At 46.7% G+C, this 19,686-nt stretch overlaps 4 protein-coding genes across 6 annotated transcripts in view; 2 read left to right on the forward strand and 2 right to left on the reverse strand.

Annotated features, from left to right (window-relative positions):
- Positions 1–3,335, reverse strand: part of yju2b (YJU2 splicing factor homolog B) — a 4,115-nt gene extending 780 nt beyond the window's left edge. Inside the window, exons 1-9 of the mRNA XM_068704375.1 lie at positions 3,229–3,335; positions 2,498–2,543; positions 2,328–2,381; positions 2,126–2,208; positions 1,798–1,853; positions 1,656–1,716; positions 1,363–1,505; positions 998–1,170; positions 740–878 (exon numbers count right to left, since the gene is read on the reverse strand). Of these exons, the coding sequence (XP_068560476.1) occupies positions 740–878; positions 998–1,170; positions 1,363–1,505; positions 1,656–1,716; positions 1,798–1,853; positions 2,126–2,208; positions 2,328–2,381; positions 2,498–2,500 (712 nt within the window). The 5' untranslated portion in view covers positions 2,501–2,543; positions 3,229–3,335. The remainder of the gene's footprint in view (positions 1–739; positions 879–997; positions 1,171–1,362; positions 1,506–1,655; positions 1,717–1,797; positions 1,854–2,125; positions 2,209–2,327; positions 2,382–2,497; positions 2,544–3,228) is intronic.
- Positions 3,336–3,606: 271 nt separating this feature from the next.
- Positions 3,607–5,163, forward strand: LOC137867890 (transcription factor IIIA-like). The gene has a single exon (XM_068704348.1). It carries the CDS (start codon positions 3,672–3,674, stop codon positions 4,761–4,763), a length of 1,092 nt encoding a protein of 363 aa, XP_068560449.1. The 5' UTR covers positions 3,607–3,671; the 3' UTR covers positions 4,764–5,163.
- A 6,775-nt stretch (positions 5,164–11,938) lies between these two features.
- Positions 11,939–15,111, reverse strand: wdr83 (WD repeat domain containing 83). Of its 3 annotated transcripts, none has more exons than XM_068704347.1 (10): positions 14,987–15,111; positions 14,633–14,743; positions 13,859–13,979; positions 13,634–13,739; positions 13,502–13,550; positions 13,248–13,374; positions 13,061–13,128; positions 12,821–12,929; positions 12,538–12,652; positions 11,939–12,421 (listed from the first exon to the last, which is right to left on the reverse strand). In XM_068704347.1, the coding sequence occupies exons 2-10, from the start codon at positions 14,733–14,735 to the stop codon at positions 12,251–12,253; spliced, it is 969 nt and encodes a 322-aa protein (XP_068560448.1). In that variant the 5' UTR covers positions 14,736–14,743; positions 14,987–15,111; the 3' UTR covers positions 11,939–12,250. The 3 variants fall into 3 exon arrangements, with proteins under 3 accessions (XP_068560448.1, XP_068560447.1, XP_068560446.1); XM_068704346.1 differs by having other exon boundaries at positions 14,970–15,111; XM_068704345.1 differs by having other exon boundaries at positions 14,938–15,111.
- Positions 15,112–15,270: 159 nt separating this feature from the next.
- On the forward strand, positions 15,271–19,385 carry wdr83os (WD repeat domain 83 opposite strand). Its single transcript, XM_068704340.1, has 4 exons — positions 15,271–15,420; positions 17,758–17,863; positions 18,179–18,276; positions 19,004–19,385. Exons 1-4 carry the CDS (start codon positions 15,371–15,373, stop codon positions 19,068–19,070), a joined length of 321 nt encoding a protein of 106 aa, XP_068560441.1. The 5' UTR covers positions 15,271–15,370; the 3' UTR covers positions 19,071–19,385.
- The last annotated feature ends 301 nt before the right edge of the window (positions 19,386–19,686 follow it).

The following is a 19,686-nucleotide window of genomic DNA, read 5'->3' on the forward strand; positions in this document are numbered from 1 at the left end:
AAGGAGCAGCGTTAAAACTTTACTGTTTGAACAAATGTACGGTGAAGAACATTTAACGTTCAATAGATACGCAAGAGGAACTCCATCCTCCGTCTGTACACACACACACACACACACACACACACACACACACACAAGAGGAGCAAACAAGACACACACATGGAGGTAGAGCGTTAGTGAGTCTCAACTTCTTGAGTAGCTACATGTTAACGCTAAAACACTCAACGGTTCATTAGTTTAGTGAGGACTTCAGCTACACACTTCTCAACCAAAAAGAGGAAGAGGAGGAGGAGGAGGAAGAAAAGGTGGAAAATAAGGAGAAAGAGGAGGAAAATAAGAAGAAGGTGGAAAAAGAGGAGGAAAATAAGGAGGAGGAAAATAAGGAGTAGGAAGAAAAGAAGAAGAAGGAAAAGAAAAAGAAGGTGGAAAAGAAGGAGAAAGAGGAAGAGAAGAAGCAGCAGGAGAAAGAGAAGGACCAGGATAATAAGTAGGAGGAGTAAAAGGAGGAGGAGCAGAAGAGAAGGAGGTGAAATGTTCAATCCTAAGAGCAAACTGCAGCGTTTATTTTAACACAGCTCTGTTGAAATCCACACAATTAAACACACAGTAAGTACCTCGATTACCATAAGTAATCAATACTTTTGTCAGTTTATTAGGCCCCTAGTTAAATACTGCAGTGTGTGTGTGTGTGTGTGTGTGTGTGTGTGTGTGTGTGTGTGTGTGTGTGTGAGAGACTTACAGTCAGGTGCCTGGTAGGTGAGCAGAGCGGCCAGTTTCTTGTCCTCCTCCTTCTCTGGCAGCAGCGGGATGGACAGGTTGGTCCTCATCCTCACCGTGTTGTCCTTCTCCTCCTGCTCGGCCAGAACTTTCTTCTCCGTCTGTCCGGTGAAAAGCAGAGACGACATTTACTGACATGAACGTCATCGCTTTGTCTTCTTCTCGCATCACCTTGTAGCATTTCTACAGACGTTACCGACACAGGCGCTCGCGTTCTTACCCTGAACTTCCTGCGGAGGGAGCTGTTGAGCTGGAAGTCGTCCTTCTTGCAGGACTGGTAGTCTTGGATCTCGGACAGAGAAGGCAGAGCCTTCTTCAGCTTCTCCTTGTCTTTCCCACCGTGGTCCAGTTTGAACATGGCGTCCGTCTCCAGTTTCTCCTTCTCCGCTCGCTCTGCACAAAGAGACGGAGGAGAGACTTTAAACAGCAGACCGTGTGCTTATGGAGAAGTGATGTCAGCCCTGAAACCAACGCAGGAGGACATCTGAGATGACGCGGCACCATCCAAAGAACACACTCTGTGTCGTTGAACCACCAGCGGGTCACTCCGTAGAGTCTTCAGGTCGATAAACAGGAGTCCTTTACCTGTGGTGAGGATCTGCTCGTTGTCAGCCATGTCCCAGCGCTCCTCCTTCCTGTTCGCCCCGCCGACTATCACATAGTCGCAGGTCGCCGGGTCCGTCTGCATCTCGATGTAGTTGACACACAGGTGGCACTTCATCCTGAACCTGGTCGAGGAGGCATGAAAAAGACTCTGAGTCACTTTGTCAAAGAGCTTCACGAGGATCTCCAGAGCAGAGAACATAGTGTGTGTGTGTGTGTGTGTGTGTGTGTGTGTGTGTGTGTGTGTGTGTGTGTGTGTGTGTGTGTGTGTTCACCTGTAGATCGGCGTGGTGTAGTAGTTCCCCACCTTCTTCTTCTCGGCATTGTAGCGGACCCCTGAACGAGCACAACACCGGTGTCATGAAATGAATCGCCACTGGGCGGGACTAAGCGGGTCTCGTTCTTCTTCAAACTCACCCATGCCGATGTGATTCTTGCAGCCGTCGCACCAGATGTTGTAGGGCATCTCAAACCTGAACGGAGAAAGACACACTTCAACGTAAATTTACAATTCTCCATGTTTATTAGGGACACAGACGTTCTTATGTCAGCATACTTTAACAAACACACTCATTACAAAAAGGCAGAGATGCTCTGCAGAATTGCTGCCCGTCATCCGTTTGTCCAAATAATGTCTTTTGGACTCACAGATGATGATCATTTAATCAGTGAATACTGTGTGTGTGTGTGTGTGTGTGTGTGTGTGTGTGTGTGTGTGTGTGTGTGTGTGTGTGTGTGTGCTGACCTGATGATGAGGATGCCCTGGGACAGCTTCCTGGCCCTCTCACGCAGAGCGTGGGTTTTGTGGTAGCCATTGAGGGATCCATGCTGAAAGCAAAGAACGACGGGAATGTTAGTCTGTATATCGACACTAGAGTGACACTATACACACACACACACACACACACACACACACACACACACACACACTGGTCACTGTCACACACCTTGGCTGGATCAAAGTCTGGAGGGTAGTATTTGTTTGTTCCTTTTCTTTCACCCTGTCAAGAAAACAAGTGCAGGATACTTTGTTAGTTAAAAGTACAAACTGAGTATTTGAACAAAATATAAACCCTTGCATCTTGACATACATATGTAAAATATAAACATAAGTTACCATAGTGACGACTGGATTACACCACCAGCAGTGGATTCACCCTCTTCTACCAGAACGAGAAGAAGTCATGTCACTGATTACATGTAAACAATGAGTTCACTACAAACACTTAGTAACCAGTTCAAACAAGAGACATAGTAAAAAAAAAACAAGATCAGAACAAGTAAATAAATAAGTAATAAAACAGGAAAGAAAATTAACTAAGTAAATAACTAAAATATAACTAAAAATATTATATATACAGACAGAATATTTTTTTATTGCAACTTCCAACGTTTAATGAATTTAAACACACACACACCAGTGAACTTGTAATGTCATAAAGTGTCAAACACAGCTAACGTTCCAACACGTTTGTAGCTGAAGAGCTAACAGTTAGCTAACTGACCGCTAGCTTAATTAAGGGTTAAATACAGGAGGGTGAGGTGCATCTTGACTGTCGCGTTAGACGTTAGTTACATTTCTTTACACGGTGTATGAACACATCACACTGTTGTGCATTGAGTTTGGTGTGACGTTTGATTGCCGCAGAGGAAAATATCGGTGCTAAAAAAGTGAGCTAACATTAGCAACATAGCTAGCTTGCTATGTGACTTTGGCGTCTTCTTTTAGTGCACTTATGAGCAACTTGTAGCTAAATGACAACTGCAAACCAAACTATTAGTCTTGTCGTTTGTAAATGCGCAGCTGCCATGTTTATTATTAACTTATAAACGTAAAATAAGACTTACAAATGCTCTTTGTAGTCGCACAAACAACCATCAACCAAACACCAGAGGGGCCGATGGGTAACGGATGCGTAATCTCCTTCTTCTTCTTCTTCTTCTTCTTCTTCTTCTTCTTCTTCTTCGAGGTTTATTGGCGGTTGGTAAACAATGAATTGGTGTATTATCGCCACCGACTGGTACGGAGTGTGGATCAGGATGTCTAGTACGTATAGTATAAAAAATAAAATAAAATATAAAAAATAAATAAGAAACAAAACAAAACAACTGGCTCATGTTCTCTTAATAATATTAGTTAGTCTAAGATATTAAAAGGATACGTATTCTGTTACGGAAGTGGCGTCATGTTGCAGAGGATTGTACCGGAAGTACCGGTGTCAGAGCGGAAAACGTGCGGAAGGCGTTAAAGTAGAGCCACAATATTTACACGCTGTCAGCTGCGGGTCGTAATGGAAACTAAACCGGAGCCGCTCAAACGGTACATCTGCTCGTTCGCCGGCTGCTCGGCGGCTTATAACAAACAGTGGAAACTCGACGCCCACTTGTGTAAACACACCGGAGCGAAGCCCTTCACGTGCGCGCACGACGGCTGCGGTAAGTCGTTCTGCAGCCCCTACCACGTGGCGCGACACGAGCTCAGTCACAGCGGCGTGAAGCCCTTTCGGTGCACCGAGGACGGCTGCCGGGAGGCCTTCACCACCAACACCAACCGGGCCAGGCACGTCGGCCGCATTCACGCGCGGGAGCAGCAGCAGAAGAAGTACTCGTGCAAGTTCGAGGGCTGCGGGCTCCAGTTCAAGAAGAAAGAGCAGCTCAAGTCCCACGTGTGCGAGCAGCACGCGCAGCGGGCCCCGTACCCGTGCACCTATGAGGGCTGCCAGATGCGGTTCGCCGTCCCCAGCAAGCTGAAGCGCCACGATAAGGTGCACAGAGGGTACCCGTGCAAAGACGAGGGCTGCGGCTTCACGGGGAAGACCTGGACAGAGTACCTGAAGCACAGGAAGGAGCAGCACCGGCTCGTCCTGAGGTGCGACCAGTGCAACAAGGTGTTCAGGGACTCCTGGTTCCTGCAGCAGCATCGGCGCGTCCACGCCGAGACGCGCGTGGTGTTCAGGTGCCCCAGGGCCTGCTGCGAGCGCTCGTTCACCACGCTCTTTAACCTGCAGAGCCACGTCGGCTCCTTCCACGAGGAGCTTCGGCCCTTCGCCTGCCCCCGGGCGGGCTGCGGGAAGACCTTCGCCATGAGGCAGAGCCTGCAGCGCCACAGCGTCGCCCACGACCCGGAGAAGAAGAAGCTCAGGAAGCCCCAGCCCAAGAGGTCGCTCGCCTCCAGGTTGAGCGGCTACGGCGACGCGAAGAGTGCGGCGTCCAAAAAGCGCCGGCAGCCGGGTTCCCCGAAGGAGTCTGCCGCGCTGAAGAAGAGCGACCCGCCCGGTCCCGTTGAGCTGGTGTCCCTTCTGCAGGACACGTCCTTGCTGTGCGGTCCTGCCGTGGACACGCATGGACTCACCAAGGCCCTCGCTACACCTCTGACTGTGTAGAGGAGACACTGTGAGGACATCTGTGACGTCTCATCCTACCGGTCCATGTCGCGTAAATGTCGTCCACCGCTGTTGAGTTACCGTCCACGAGGTTCCTTATGTTGGACTGTGGGCAGGAACCTCACTGTCCCCTGAGTTGATCTGTTTGGATTTATGATTTTTATGAAAATGAATCCTACAGGAGAGTTTGGTTCTGGAACCAAATCCTGTTGTTCCGTCCTTCTGGGTTATTTGTTTTCTTTTTCTGTGTTTGTTAAATCTATTTGTTTAATTTATATTTACTGAAATACTTTGTCCATTTTGTGAAGTTAATGAGACCATTTTGTACAACAACATGTCAGGAAATGTAACTTTGCACAACGACAGACGGTGTTTGAATAAATAAATACTCGTGACTGTATTTTGTGAATAGTATTACTTCTTAATAATCAAGATACAGCAATTTTCTGTGATAAATATTGTGTTGCTACACGGACACAGAGTATTCTTTTATTAGATAGATGATGTACTTTATTGATCTCAAATTGTGTTAAAGCAGCAGGTTATACAACGACAGTAAATATACACATCACTATATATATATATATATATATATATATATATATATATATATATATATATATATCTGTAGAATACACAATGTGAAGAATATATTCTGTTACACGAGCAGGAAGTTGGTCAAAACAAAGATGGAGGGTCGGTCTGACTGAAAAACACTTTATCATAACGAGTAAAACGGATGTTGACAAACTACAGTATTTTGCAGTGTAAAAATACATTTCAAAATACGGTACGTTAACGTAAAACTCAGCGTATCACGATATGCTTGAACTCAATGCTCAACACAATATGTTGTAGCCGGATCTCAATCAGTAGAAATCTTTAGCGCACAAAGCTATTACAGACAACAGTGTGCGTCCATCTTTGCTCGACCTTGACCTCGACCTCGACTCGCACCTTTTTGTGGATGAACTGGAACGGACGCCACAAATCGGGCTTCAGAATCCGGTGCAAATGCTTCCCAGAGGAAGCTGTGACAGCAGTTTGTGTATATCCAACAAGTCACATAGTGGTGAACCGGTCAGGGTCTATGCTCTGCTGTCCACACACTTGTGGCCATGTGGTCTGTCTCTTTATGCCATCGTGGTCCAGGGTTCTGCAGCGGATGTCGCTGACTGGAAACGGAAAAAACCTTGCAGCTTCTTGCGTCCGAGCGTCTCGGCTCTGACCAACAAGATTTACGGCGTAAACGCGAGACGCTCCGTGCGAGTTTGACATTCCGAGGCTAAATCCCGAATAGTTCCCCTTCACAGGAAGGCTGCTCCCCGCATTCCTGCCCCGCGCCGCTCAGACGAGCCCTACATGGACCGGCTGGTCTGACCCGCTCCTACCGGGAATAATGCACAGCAGACCTCGTCCAATTAGCGTTCATCCAATATGAATGCAACGCGGTGATGGGTTCCTCTGCTCTGAGACTTTTCTACATGGCTGTTGGGTGAAACTTTAGTCTGACTCGTATATTTGGGTTTTTAGCAAATCAGCAGAATTTCTTCTGGTCTTTTATTGTATTTATATCTGCAGTACAACCTTTAAGAAACACGACGCAGAGCCTGACTGTCCGTATCGTTCCGATAATCGTAACCTGCTTATTATAATGTCAAAATAACTGAGTAAAGTATGGTCCATTTAGAGCTCATTGCAGTCCTTTGACTGTCACAGATACCAGATTGCATTTTTGACTGATTATTTCAACTAATCTAACAAAAAAGGTTTCTGAGTAAAAGTACCGACCCTAGCTTTAAATCATCATATCCATCTTCATCTCTGTCTCCTATAGACTATTAAAGCTGTACATCTTATCGTAAAATAGATTGTGTATCGGCTGAATAACCCAAAGAGGAACATGGAACCACCATCATTAGTTTTTACTTCAAATGTCGAGGAGAGGACTTATTTTAATTTGTTTTTTTGATAGATGGGATAGACAATACGGGAAGCGGTACATCATAAAAAAAAAAGATGTCTGCTTCACGACACGACAAAACAAACGTGCAGGAATGTGCCAGAGCGCTTGAGAGGAGAAGTTCCTCCCCTTGAAGATCTACGAGGCCTCGGAAAAGATTTAAACGTGGACGAGGAACCGAGACGATTGGGAGAAAAGCTGCGAAGTCACCGTTGAGAAAGCCGGGAAAAAAACAAAAAACCAGGAACGTCCTGCCCTGCCCTAACTGTGGCTAATGGTGTGCCCTTTAGCAAGGCACAAAAAAAAGAGCTGCAGTGCAGATCAGTACCAACATCTTCACCGTCTTAGCGTGTTGACATGCTAACATTTGATGGTTGTTTTGTTGAGTTTGGACCTGATGGTGGAGGACAGAGGAAGAGTCCGGGAATCACCAAAAGATGCATCGACTGGAAACCATGAATATCCTCAAGTGTCGTACAACTCGTTCAGTAGATGTTCAGCATCCTCTGGTGACCATGAATAGGTGAACAGACTCCACTACATAGTTGCTGATGTATTCCAATCTGGACCCAATTGGTGGACTCATTGGCCGTGAGCCTGGATGACCTAACCTGCATCCAAAGGGCCCTACTTTGTTTTAACGTTGTGATATCGATTGAACCTTCGCTGAGCCCCCGCTAACGTTAGCTCCACGGGGTTTTCTGGGTAGAAACGTAACATTTTAGAAACGTTTATCTCCTCCTAACCTCTCCGGGTAACGAGCATCACTACCATCGCTCTACGCTTCAACCAAACTCCACCGAACCGGCCTTAGAACACCAAGAAGATCTGCGAGCGTCGATCAGAGTCTGCGGAGCGCAGACGGAGCGATGCTACGCTGCGATTGGCCGGCCGGCGTTCGAGGGGCAAGACTTTGATTTTGGCAAAAACAATTTGTCAGAATTATGGAGATCCAGTTTTGGATCAGCAGCAGACAGGTTTCAGGTCTGGCCTGGTTTACCACTGTATAAAAATGTGTTGTGTGTCTTCTTTTTTTCTTCTTTTCGATGCCACGTTCTTTCCATTCCTGTCCTCTGACAACCCCCACCGAATTCCAGACTGGTTCTTTAGGCCGTAGTCCAATGGGATTGCTCTATCTCCACTGTGTTTCTCCCTCCACCTCCTCCTCCTCCTCCTCCTCCTCCTCCGCCTCCGCGTTCCTTCATCCTCCCGTCTCTCTGAGAGGTGGAAGGAATGTGTCAGGCCCTTTGCCCTTTAGCGTTCTGGAAACGGATGGTCTCCGTGAGAACGATGCTGCTCGCTCGTGGACAGTGGAGGTGTTGCGGGTTGACGAAAGGTCTTTAATTTAATTGCTGTTTCCGCAGAAATTAGGATAGTCCCAGTCCGAACACTGAGAGTCTTTGCTCGATACTCCAGTTTTCCACATTTGTTAGCTTTTTAACGTCCCATTCGTGAGTCAGTTGTAGTTTAAAAAGTAAATTACTGAAATGAAGCATGAAGAAACAGACATATCGTGTAGACGAGGTTATATAACGGAGGAAGAGCTCGTTGCCATCTTTCATTTTTAACGTCTAATTTAGTGCGGTCTCAAAAGCTTTATCCCCCCCGAAAGAATTATTGAAATTCCCGGCAGTAAATTTCGTGGCTCAGTGTTTGCTCAAGATTTAGGGATGATTCCTTTGTAATTCATATCAACAGAGCTATAATACATGAGAAATGGGGCTGTTTAAATATCATAAATAAACTTAAAGTCTCATTGGACACACAACTCATGTCTAAATATAAGAACCTGAAGCCAGCAGCCGGGCCGGAACCAAATGCAGTAGAGATAATGTTCTTTGTTTTGACTTCTGTATTAATCACCTGCACTGCAGTTTACATGAAATAATAATATTACGTGATTTACTATTTTCTCGCTCTACTTTTCGGGTCAAATAATTCAGTTAAAACGTACAATTATTTCCATTTGTCACGACCGTAGAAGACAAAAAATGTCTGCAAAGATTCCCATAAAATTATAGTTTAATATCATTTTACACTTTCACTGAATTAGATCTTTTAACCAACATCTGTGCTGATAATAACTACCAAATATTCATTCATCTTTTAGGATTTTTAACTTTTGAAAAGCCAGTTTGTTTACATAATACCACTTTTGTTTTTTATGAAAGAAAGAATGTTAAATGTTGTATTTTTGTCACATTGTGGGATAGATTTATGATGCTCTGGTTGCAAAAAGAAGTCAGGTTGTATAGAAGTCTATGAGAAAATGACTCTTTAAGTGTCTTTAAAGCTGCATTCTCTCTAGTGTCCACCAGGGGGCGACTCCTCTGGTTGTATAGAAGTCTAGTCTAATATGACTCTACTTCTCTCTTGATTTATTCCCTCAGTAAACATTGTAAACATGAGTTTATGGTCTCAATCTCTAGTTTACAGTCTTCTTCAATACAGCATGATGTTCATTTAGTACATTATGGAACATTTAGAGTCAAACAGACCAGAAAGCAGGGGATGATTTAGGGGCGGGGCTACACAGTGATTGACAGGTCTACCAGAGACGTATACGGCGTCTCTACGTCACTCCTCAGTCCAGATGTGGTCACTTCCTGTTCACCGGTTGCAAAAAACAACATGGCGACGGTCGTAATCCAAGATGGCGACGGCAAAACCACCCAACTCCAGGCTTCATAACATCAGCCCACAAACCAACGAGTGACGCCACGATGACTACGTCCACTTCTCATAGACGGTCTACAGATGAATCCGGGTCCAGTTCTTCAGCTGCTGATAAGGGGCTCTGAGGTGTTTGACCTGCACCTCGACGCAGGAACAGGGTCCAAATATGCACTCTCTTGCAAACTCCAAAAAAAACCCATCCTCTGCCTGTAACCGTTACATAACGCATATTCTACATATTCTACATATTCTACATGTCAGCCGCACATCGCTGATGAAATCCCTCGATTTATGGACCGGCTCTGGACGAGTCGGCCATTGTGGAATGTCTGCTGAAACCGGCCCCGCTGTGTTCTAATTATAACCCCACTTCCCTTTTCTTATTTGGTGTTTTTAACCTTTTAGAGGTTGTTTTTTTCTTGAATCGATTCCAAAAGTCGTCACGTTTACGATAAGAGAAGCGACAAAGAGCCGCTTCTGAAGACATTCCACAGTGACTCATCGTGACGTCTTGAACCTCTTCCTCTTACTTGTCCTCCACGGATCTCTTCTGCGGTTCGTCCGCTGATGAACGCGACTCTCGGCCGTCTGCTTTGCCTGCCTTTCTGCTTCCGTGTCCGTCTGTCTGCTGACTCATTAAGCTCACGTCATCCTCAGCATCATCGGCGTGACATCACCGTCCACTCCTCAGCAGCTTCTTTTATTTCTCAACAACCGGGAAATCCATACTGCCAGTGGCCAACATCCTCTGGAAAAACATCTGGGGGGGAAACTCAACAAAAAAAAAAAAAAGAAAGAAGAACATTTTGGTGATTTACACCAATTAGATAATCTCAACAGGACAAATTCTGGGTCAAACGCCCGCTGCCCTCCTACGCTCCCTGTCAGGCCCAGGTGAGGTTGGATAGTCTGTTGGCAAGTAACGGGTTAGTGTCTGTCTGTCTCCCCCTATCTCAACCCCCCCCCCACCCTCCACCCTTCATCTCAGAGGGCTATATATATTGGAGGTTGTGACTCGTCTTGCATCTCGAGCATCACTCGCACCCGCAGACGTCGGCACACGTTCAGACGTTCAGACGTGCCGAACGAAGACGAAGAGCAGACTCCAGCGATGAGGACCCTGCTGAAGCTGCTCGTGGTTCTGCTTTGCGTCCGGAGGGGAGAGCTGAGCTCGCTGAGGGGTGAGTGCTGGCTGAAGGAGGGGGGGTCGTGACCTACGACCTTTAACGCGTCTGGACTTGATAGCCTTTGATGTTCTGCCTCTTACGACGTCGTGTTTAGTTAATACTGTGACTAGCTGGACCTCTCATACAGATGTATATTTAATCCTCCAGATCAGAAAGAAGAGACGGCGTCTCCACACACGTCCCCGGACGAGGACGGGAGAAACGGAGACGGCCGGACAGAAGCTCCCGGAGTCGGCCCCGTCGCCCCGATCCCGGCCCGGTCGCGTCGCTCCGCCCAGGACCCCCAGTGCGGCCTGCGCTCCGTCCTGCTGCGGGTTCGAAACCTCGGCCTGGGCTACGACTCGGACGAGACCGTGCTCTTCAAGTACTGCGGCGGGGCGTGCCCCCACGTGCGCTCCAACCACGACCTCACCCTCGCCAGCCTGCTGCAGAGCGGCGCGCTCCCTCAGCCGGCGCCCGGCGAGCTGTGGCACGGCGCTCCCTGCTGCAGGCCCACCCACCACGAGGACATGGCCTTCCTTGACAACTCGCACCGCTGGCACAGGGTGGAGAAGCTGTCGGCCGCCGGCTGCAGCTGCGTCGGCTAGAACCCGCCGAGCGCAGACGGGGAAGACGGGCGGGTTCTGAGAGGACAGGCGTGCTGGCAGGTTCTCTTTGTAACATCTTCAAATGAAGAGCTTTATCCTCATGAAGTTATTTATATCAAAAACTCATCTAAGCTATGCTCCCTTTCACTTCTGGCTGAAATGAATCAAGTCTTGTTGGTTTAAGTGCTCTGACTTCAGCCGCTGATCTAACGGGCCTCGACAGCATTAGAATCCTACTCCTGCTGGAGCTTTTGAAAACCCACTCCCACGTCATATTTCATAAACTCTGCATTCTCCAAAAGGGAGTTTGTTTCACCCGACGCCGGCAATAAAGACAGAATGAAGGATCAAATGTGCATCCTCTTTGAAACAACATGAACGCTCTGCTGCGGACCTGTACTTCTCAATGAAGCGTCTGAAAAAGGGTGAAACTGACCAGAGACGTGGCGCTCCTTGACTATTGATTGTGTAAATGAGCTGACGTGGATTTATTTGAAATCTTTTCAGCAGAACGTACTGCGTGCTCAGACTCACCCGTCAACGCTGCAGCTTCAGTTTAGAACAAACGTATTTATGTAACATAAGTTATTTATTTATTTTGTTGCCATTCTTTTGTCATGCTGGTTAACTTATTGTGTGTGTGTGTGTGTGTGTGTGTGTGTGTGTGTGTGTGTGTGTGTGTACAGTTCCTAATAAAGATACAACTTGTACAGAACTAAACTTTGTGTTGATGGACGAATCATTCATATAAAAGAAACATGATTTATACAAGAACGTGTTTATTCAAAGCTTTTGTACAAAAAAATATATGTCACAAAAATGTGAAAATCATTTTAGTCGTGATTCACAACCAGATCATTATGATCTTTATGTGTCAGCTGGTATGTTCAGCGCTGGCATCTCTCTCTCTAGAGAACTAAATCTTTGCAAAGCCAGTGTCCATGAAGACAGACGGACGGACATCTGGCTGAGAGGTGAGGACCGTGTGCAAAACCTAGACGAGGGACTGAGATGTTTCCAGCCACCGTGAGGTTTTAAAATGTAAAATGTAGCTTCTGACTACTTTCACCATCTCTATGTCGCCATGGCGGCGGCGGCCTCCTCCTCCTCCGTCGTCTCCTCCGGCTCCGCCCCCCACACCTGGACACGCCCCTCCATGGCTGTGAGGAGGCAGGTCTCCGTGGGGTGGAAGGACAACGACTGGACGACGCCTTTCCCCACCGGCAGCTTCAGCGACAACGACCCCTGGAGAGAAACAACAGCAGCAGCAGCAGATGCTTTCAGTACGCTTCTGAAGACGATCGTGCTGCGTTCACGTGCGACTGGGACCTTTAAGTGTCACATGAGCAGCAGACACTCACTTCCACCAGGTCCCAGCAGTAGACGTGTCCGTCCTCCGAGCAGCTCAGGACGTGGGTGTCTTTGCTGGACAGGCAGCAGTCCAGCTTGTAGCCCTTCATCTTGTGTCCCGTGTACCTGAGACACACACACACACACACACACACACACACACACACACACACACACACACACACACACACACACACACACACACACACACACACAAAACCAAACAACACAAACGAGTCAATACACAGCAGGGCTTTCACACACAAAGGGGGGGGGGGACAAAATAAAACTCACTCTCCCAGCATCTCCCCGGTGCTCTTGTCCAGCAGTCTGACGGTTGAATCCAGACTGGAGGACAGGGTGCACTGACCGTCCTGACTGAAACACACACATGTGATGGGACCTGCAACACACACACACACACACACACACACACACACACACACACAGGTTACAAAGGTTCTGCAGTAACGGTTCTTTGTATTTACCTTTAGTGAATCCTGACAATAAGCCATGAAAGAACAGATCACTGACTGCTGATGAAGTCGACGTGCAGCTGTCCCATCCTGAGGTCGTAGCGCCTCACTCTGCCGTCCACCGACCTGCACACCAGAGACACCAGAGACACCAGAGACACGTTAGACACTCGGGCATCAAAGCAAGAAACCATCAGAGGACTTCCAGCGTCTCTCATGGCAAGAACTACGTTAGCGGCGCTGACCCGGTAAGCAGCTCGTGCTGAGCCACCTTCAGGCTGCTGACGCTGTCCGAAGCCTCGTCCAGAACCTGGATCGGCTCGAACCTCCTGGACCTCGTGTCCCAGCACCGAACTGTCCCATCGAGGGAGCCTGGATGAGGAACACACACACATGAGTAACATGAATAATACATCTATGTTTCACAGAACACACACCGAGCTATCCGAGGAAACCCAGGATGTACTACTGGAGTCTGTGCTGTTTGATAAAGACTCACCAGACAAGATGACAGTCGCCTCCTCGTTGAACTGGACACAGTTGACTTTCTGCGGGCAGAATGGAGAAACGTGAAACAAAGAGACGTTTTTAAATGGACGAGACAAAACCAAGCAGGAGGTAAGGTCCAGACCCCGGCGTGTCCTCTGAGTTTGCGTGTGACCTGGCCGGTGGCGACGTCCCACAGGATCAGACTCTTATCAGAGCTGCAGGAGCAGAGCTGGCTGTTGTCAAAGGATCTGTTGAAGCAGCCGATGAGAAACACAAACACAACTTAAACTCAAGAGCCCGCCTTCCCGACGCAGCGTGGGAGGACACACACACACACACACACACACACACACACACACACACTCACCCGTCGGCGTCCAGCACGTCGTACCCGTGGCCGCTGTACGTCTTCAGCAGCGTTCCTCGGCTCACGCTCCACAGCTTCAGAGATTTGTCGCTGCCGCAAGACAGCAGGTAGTTCCCGTCGGCTGAGCGAGCAGGAAGACACGAGACGGAGTTCAGGCGTGAGTGAATACAGCTTGACTCTCAGAGAGGTGCTTCAACAACATGAAGTATGAATAACAGGAACGGACACACGGTACTGAACTGCTGCTGTCAGACTATTAAAAGATGAGGCGAGATGAACCGGGATTCATCCAGGTACAGAACCAGACCAAGTATAGAGTACAGAATAAAGTAAAACACTGAGCAGCTCTGTCTCTCCCCCCTCTCTCTGTCTCTCTCTCCCTCTCTCCCTTTCTCTCTCTCTCTCCCCGCCTCTCCCCTTTCTCTCTCTGTCTGTCTGTCTGTGTCTGTCTGTGTCTCTCTCCCCCCTCTGTCTCTCTCTCTCTCCCTCCCTCCCTCCCTCTCTGTCTCTCTCTCCCTCCGTCTCTCCCCCCTCTGTCTCTCTCTCTCCCTCCCTCCCTCCCTGTCTGTCTCTCTCTCCCTCCGTCTCTCCCCCCTCTGTCTCTCTCTCTCTCTCTCTCTCTCTCCCTTCTTCTCCCCCCCTCTCTCTCTGTCTCTCCCCCCTCTCTCCCCCTCTGTCTCTCGCTCTCTCTCTCTCTCTCTCTCTCTCTCTCCCCCCCCCCCCCTCTCTCTCTCTCTCTGTCTCTCCCCCCTCTCCCCCCCCTCTGTCTCTCACCGTTGAAGCGAACAGCCCTCACAGCTCCTTGCTGACAGTCGATGGTCCTGAGCAGATGCTGAGGGAGCTGAGGAGCCTGAGGTTTGGGCTGAGGGAACGACATGACGTAACCTGTGTGTGGAAGAACAACACAACACGAACACGTGAGCCACGCTTTTCTCTTGCCACATGAAAATGAATGCACTTTAATGGAGTTACGGAAGTGTATGTTACACCGTTACATGTTGGTCACGTTATTAGCTTTAGCAGTGGAATATGTAGCATGTTTTACTGTAGCTAGCTAACGTTAATGACTTCCTACTCACATTAACGTTAGTTTTTTTCCCGTTCTGCTCACTTATTTAACTGTTTTACCAGAGTTCAATCTCAGCGGAGAGCCATGGTGATATTCGTGGTGCAGTTGATATTAGTGATAACTATATATATATATATATATATATATAATAACGTAGTAACCATTAACAGCTTCTTCCATTCATTTCAGCCATCATGTTTTGCTAGTACGCGCAATGCACACTGGGATCAAAGTAGTCCTGTCAAAATAAAAGTTTAAAAAAACCCTCCTCCTGTTTAATCTTGGGCTACGGGGTACTTAACGCTTTTATTTTGAAACTCATCGATATGACAGCCCCCTCCTCTGTCATATCCGGTAGAGAGTCTGAGCACTTGTCTTTCGCTCACACAGGAGTTTACATTTCTAAATAAAACAAACACCCGAGGAGGGAACTGTGACACATTATGTCTTTTAACAATATATCAGACCCGCGGAGACAAAACAAGATCCTACGGTGAGTACGTCATGCAGAAAATAAGATGGAATTAGCCAACCACATTAGCTTGGATTAAGCTAAACGCTAGCTAACAGCTAACGAGCTAACCTTTAAGTCATGAGTATATCTGCAAGGGATACGCCTACTGATTAGACTCAGTAGACTCAGTGCTTTATAACAGTAGAGTCTCAGTAGAATCAGTGCTTTTTAACAGTAGAGTCTCAGTAGAATCAGTGCTTTTTAACAGTAGAGTCTCAGTAGAATCAGTGCTTTATAACAGTAGAGCCTCAGTAGAATCGGTGCTTTTCAACAGTAGAGCCTCAGTAGAATCGGTGCTTTTCAACAGTAGAGTCTCAGTAGAATCAGTGCTTTTCAACAGTAGAGTCTCAGTAGAATCGGTGCTATATAACAGTAGAGTCTCAGTAGAATCGGTGCTTTTCAACAATAGAGTCTCAGTAGAATCAGTGCTATATAACAATAGAGTCTCAGTAGAATCGGTGCTATATAACAGTAGAGTCTCAGTAGAATCGGTGCTATATAACAGTAGAGTCTCAGTAGAATCGGTGCTATATAACAGTAGAGTCTCAGTAGAATCAGTGCTTTATAACAGTAGAGTCTCAGTAGAATCGGTGCTTTATAACAGTAGAGTCTCAGTAGAATTGGTGCTATATAACAGTAGAGTCTCAGTAGAATCGGTGCTATATAACAGTAGAGTCTCAGTAGAATCGGTGCTTTATAACAGTAGAGGCTCAGTAGAATCAGTGCTTTATAACAGTAGAGCCTCAGTAGAATCAGTGCTTTTCAACAGTAGAGTCTCAGTAGAATCGGTGCTTTTCAACAGTAGAGTCTCAGTAGAATCGGTGCTTTTCAACAGTAGAGTCTCAGTAGAATCAGTGCTTTTCAACAGTAGAGTCTCAGTAGAATCGGTGCTATATAACAGTAGAGTCTCAGTAGAATCGGTGCTTTTCAACAATAGAGTCTCAGTAGAATCAGTGCTATATAACAATAGAGTCTCAGTAGAATCGGTGCTATATAACAGTAGAGTCTCAGTAGAATCGGTGCTATATAACAGTAGAGTCTCAGTAGAATCGGTGCTATATAACAGTAGAGTCTCAGTAGAATCAGTGCTTTTCAACAATAGAGTCTCAGTAGAATCAGTGCTTTTCAACAATAGAGTCTCACTAGAATCAGTGCTATATAACAGTAGAGTCTCAGTAGAATTGGTGCTTTATAACAGTAGAGTCTCAGTAGAATTGGTGCTATATAACAGTAGAGTCTCAGTAGAATCGGTGCTATATAACAGTAGAGTCTCAGTAGAATCGGTGCTTTATAACAGTAGAGGCTCAGTAGAATCAGTGCTTTATAACAGTAGAGCCTCAGTAGAATCAGTGCTTTTCAACAGTAGAGTCTCAGTAGAATCGGTGCTTTTCAACAGTAGAGTCTCAGTAGAATCAGTGCTTTTCAACAGTAGAGTCTCAGTAGAATCGGTGCTATATAACAGTAGAGTCTCAGTAGAATCGGTGCTTTTCAACAATAGAGTCTCAGTAGAATCAGTGCTATATAACAATAGAGTCTCAGTAGAATCGGTGCTATATAACAGTAGAGTCTCAGTAGAATCGGTGCTATATAACAGTAGAGTCTCAGTAGAATCGGTGCTATATAACAGTAGAGTCTCAGTAGAATCAGTGCTTTTCAACAATAGAGTCTCAGTAGAATCAGTGCTTTTCAACAATAGAGTCTCACTAGAATCAGTGCTATATAACAGTAGAGTCTCAGCAGAATCGGTGCTATATAACAGTAGAGTCTCAGTAGAATCGGTGCTTTATAACAGAGTCTCAGTAGAATCGGTGCTTTATAACAGTAGAGTCTCAGTAGAATTGGTGCTATATAACAGTAGAGTCTCAGTAGAATCGGTGCTATATAACAGTAGAGTCTCAGTAGAATCGGTGCTATATAACAGTAGAGTCTCAGTAGAATCGGTGCTATATAACAGTAGAGTCTCAGTAGAATTGGTGCTATATAACAGTAGAGTCTCAGTAGAATCGGTGCTTTATAACAGTAGAGTCTCAGTAGAATCGGTGCTATATAACAGTAGAGTCTCAGTAGAATCGGTGCTATATAACAGTAGAGTCTCAGTAGAATCGGTGCTATATAACAGTAGAGTCTCAGTAGAATCGGTGCTATATAACAGTAGAGTCTCAGTAGAATCGGTGTGGAGAGTAAAGCCTTGATGGTGCTGTGGGTTGAGGAGCCGTTCAATAATCATCTGTGGCTGTCATGTGTGATATAATAACACCATCGGCTGCATGCAGAAGTCAGAGCTTGTTGTGGTTCATAAGCTTCATGGTGTCACAGGTACAAGGCCCCAAGCACAGACACCAATCCCACGCTGGAGGACCCCACGCCGGACTACATGAACCTGCTCGGCATGATCTTCAGCATGTGTGGACTGATGCTCAAGGTGACTCTCACACACACACACACACACACACACACACACACACACACACACACACACTCTCTCTAAACCCTGGATGTCAGACCTTGGTTCAGCCCAATCGTTCCATTTAGAAGATTGAAGGTGAACCTTCTGAGATGAAAGGATGAAGAGCAGCTTCAGACACACACAGAGGGCACAGCAGCAGCTTCACTCTGCAACAGTCCGTCATGTGATTCATTGATTGTTTTTTCATCAACAAATAACTATTTTTGACCTGTGTGTGTGTGTGTGTGTGTGTGTGTGTGTGTGTGTGTGTGTGTGTGTGTGTGTCCCCAGCTGAAGTGGTGCGCCTGGATCGCCGTCTACTGCTCCTTCATCAGCTTCGCTAACTCCAGAAGCTCAGAGGACACCAAACAGATGATGAGCAGCTTCATGTGAGCAGACGACTATTTTGTCTATGATAATACTCTACATTAATAAATCTGTTTATCTGAAGGTCTCGGTTCCCTCCGTGTTTACGTGGACCTCTTGAATTATTCAGCTCTGTGAAATCTGGAGGTTAGACCCGCCGAGACTTGAGCCGAGCCAACTCTTAATGTCCAAAAGCTTTTAACCGTGTGACCTGCGCCGGCTGCTACATTTCCATTCGCTCGTGAAGGTCCATCGTCTAGATGAGGTTGTGTGTTAAAGACGAGGCCCGGTGCGCCCGTAGGTTAGGAACGGCAAAAATGTTTGGCTCGCCGGGTTCTGTCAGACGGGGAACTTAATGCACCGGCCTCTGTGTGTGTGTGTGTGTGTGTGTGTGTGTGTGTGTGTGTGTGTGTGTGTGTGTGTGTGTGTGTGTGTGTGTGGAAAGCCGGTTCAAGGCCGGTTTTAGGACGTCTGTCACCGGCAAAGATGTGATGTAAGAATCCCCGAGTTATTAGAGAGAGGGGGAGGAGCTTAGCATGTCATCAGGTGTGGATGAATTCTACCTGTTTGTATCGGTATGTCTCCAGATTCACACTGAATTCTGTCTCTGAATAATTCTCAATTCTTTTGTTCTTCAGCAAAACGCTTTGTCGTTTATGGATTAACAGGAAAGTCGTTAATTGTGGGTTAGACGTTGTGGAACACCGCTTCACACACTTGACACCTTGTTTCCTCCCCTCCCGTCCTCAGGCTGTCCATCTCGGCCGTCGTGATGTCCTACCTGCAGAACCCTCAGCCAATGTCGCCGCCGTGGTAGCCGAGGGCCGACCACGGAAGAGGAAGCCGGTGGTGAAATCACGGATGACGAAAAACAGCCGATAGCCCCCCCCCCCCCACCTGAGTAAAAACAGAGACGGAGAGAAATCTAATGTGATGGACGGAGAGAGGAGACAGAGGAGGACAGTAAAGAGGACACTACGTCGTGACGGAGACATCGAGTGGTCTCTGACGGCCCTCTCGTGTTTTTTTTTTCTTCTTCTTCTTTTGAACCTTTTCTAACGTTTGTTTGTTGATGAAATCTTCCATATTCTGTTGCAGGACGTCATAAATAAAGTTGTTTGATTTTAAAGGACCTGCTTGCTGTCATGTGTCTTCAGTAGAACACGTCAATGATGTTCCCTCGGTCAGTGTGCCGACACAGTACGGTCAACATTAAGTGTTACTATGGCGCTACATCCAAATGTATATCACCAATGGATCTTTCATTTTATTCCATCTATAAAGACAACATTATATACTGATGCCTCCCTCCAAGTAAAAGCTGCTCGTTTGATTCAATTAACTTTATTAGTAATTTGCTCAGCGTCAGTATTGCTTTTCCAGGGACTCAATATATTTAAACAAAAGCACATTGAGCAGGTGGTGCAGTCTGT

Source organism: Cebidichthys violaceus, unplaced genomic scaffold (genome assembly GCF_023349555.1).
Source record: "Cebidichthys violaceus isolate CVI_PGR_0920_01 unplaced genomic scaffold, fCebVio1.0.p SCAF_90, whole genome shotgun sequence".
Lineage (NCBI taxonomy): Eukaryota > Metazoa > Chordata > Actinopteri > Perciformes > Stichaeidae > Cebidichthys > Cebidichthys violaceus.

Excerpts from the sequence above, each read along its gene's own strand:
- wdr83 (XM_068704347.1), bottom strand. The coding sequence starts at position 14,735 with ATGTCGTTCCCTCAGCCCAAACCTCAGGCTCCTCAGCTCCCTCAGCAT. Across the intron at positions 13,740-13,858 it reads GACGTGCTGGACGCCGACGG|ATCCTTTGACAACAGCCAGC; the intron begins GTGAGTGTGTGT and ends CTGCTTCAACAG. Across the intron at positions 13,375-13,501 it reads GGCGACTGTCATCTTGTCTG|GCTCCCTCGATGGGACAGTT; the intron begins GTGAGTCTTTAT and ends TTCCTCATCCAG.
- LOC137867890 (XM_068704348.1), top strand. The coding sequence starts at position 3,672 with ATGGAAACTAAACCGGAGCCGCTCAAACGGTACATCTGCTCGTTCGCC.
- wdr83os (XM_068704340.1), top strand. The coding sequence starts at position 15,371 with ATGTCTTTTAACAATATATCAGACCCGCGGAGACAAAACAAGATCCTA. Across the intron at positions 15,421-17,757 it reads AGACAAAACAAGATCCTACG|GTACAAGGCCCCAAGCACAG; the intron begins GTGAGTACGTCA and ends ATGGTGTCACAG. Across the intron at positions 17,864-18,178 it reads TGTGTGGACTGATGCTCAAG|CTGAAGTGGTGCGCCTGGAT; the intron begins GTGACTCTCACA and ends GTGTGTCCCCAG.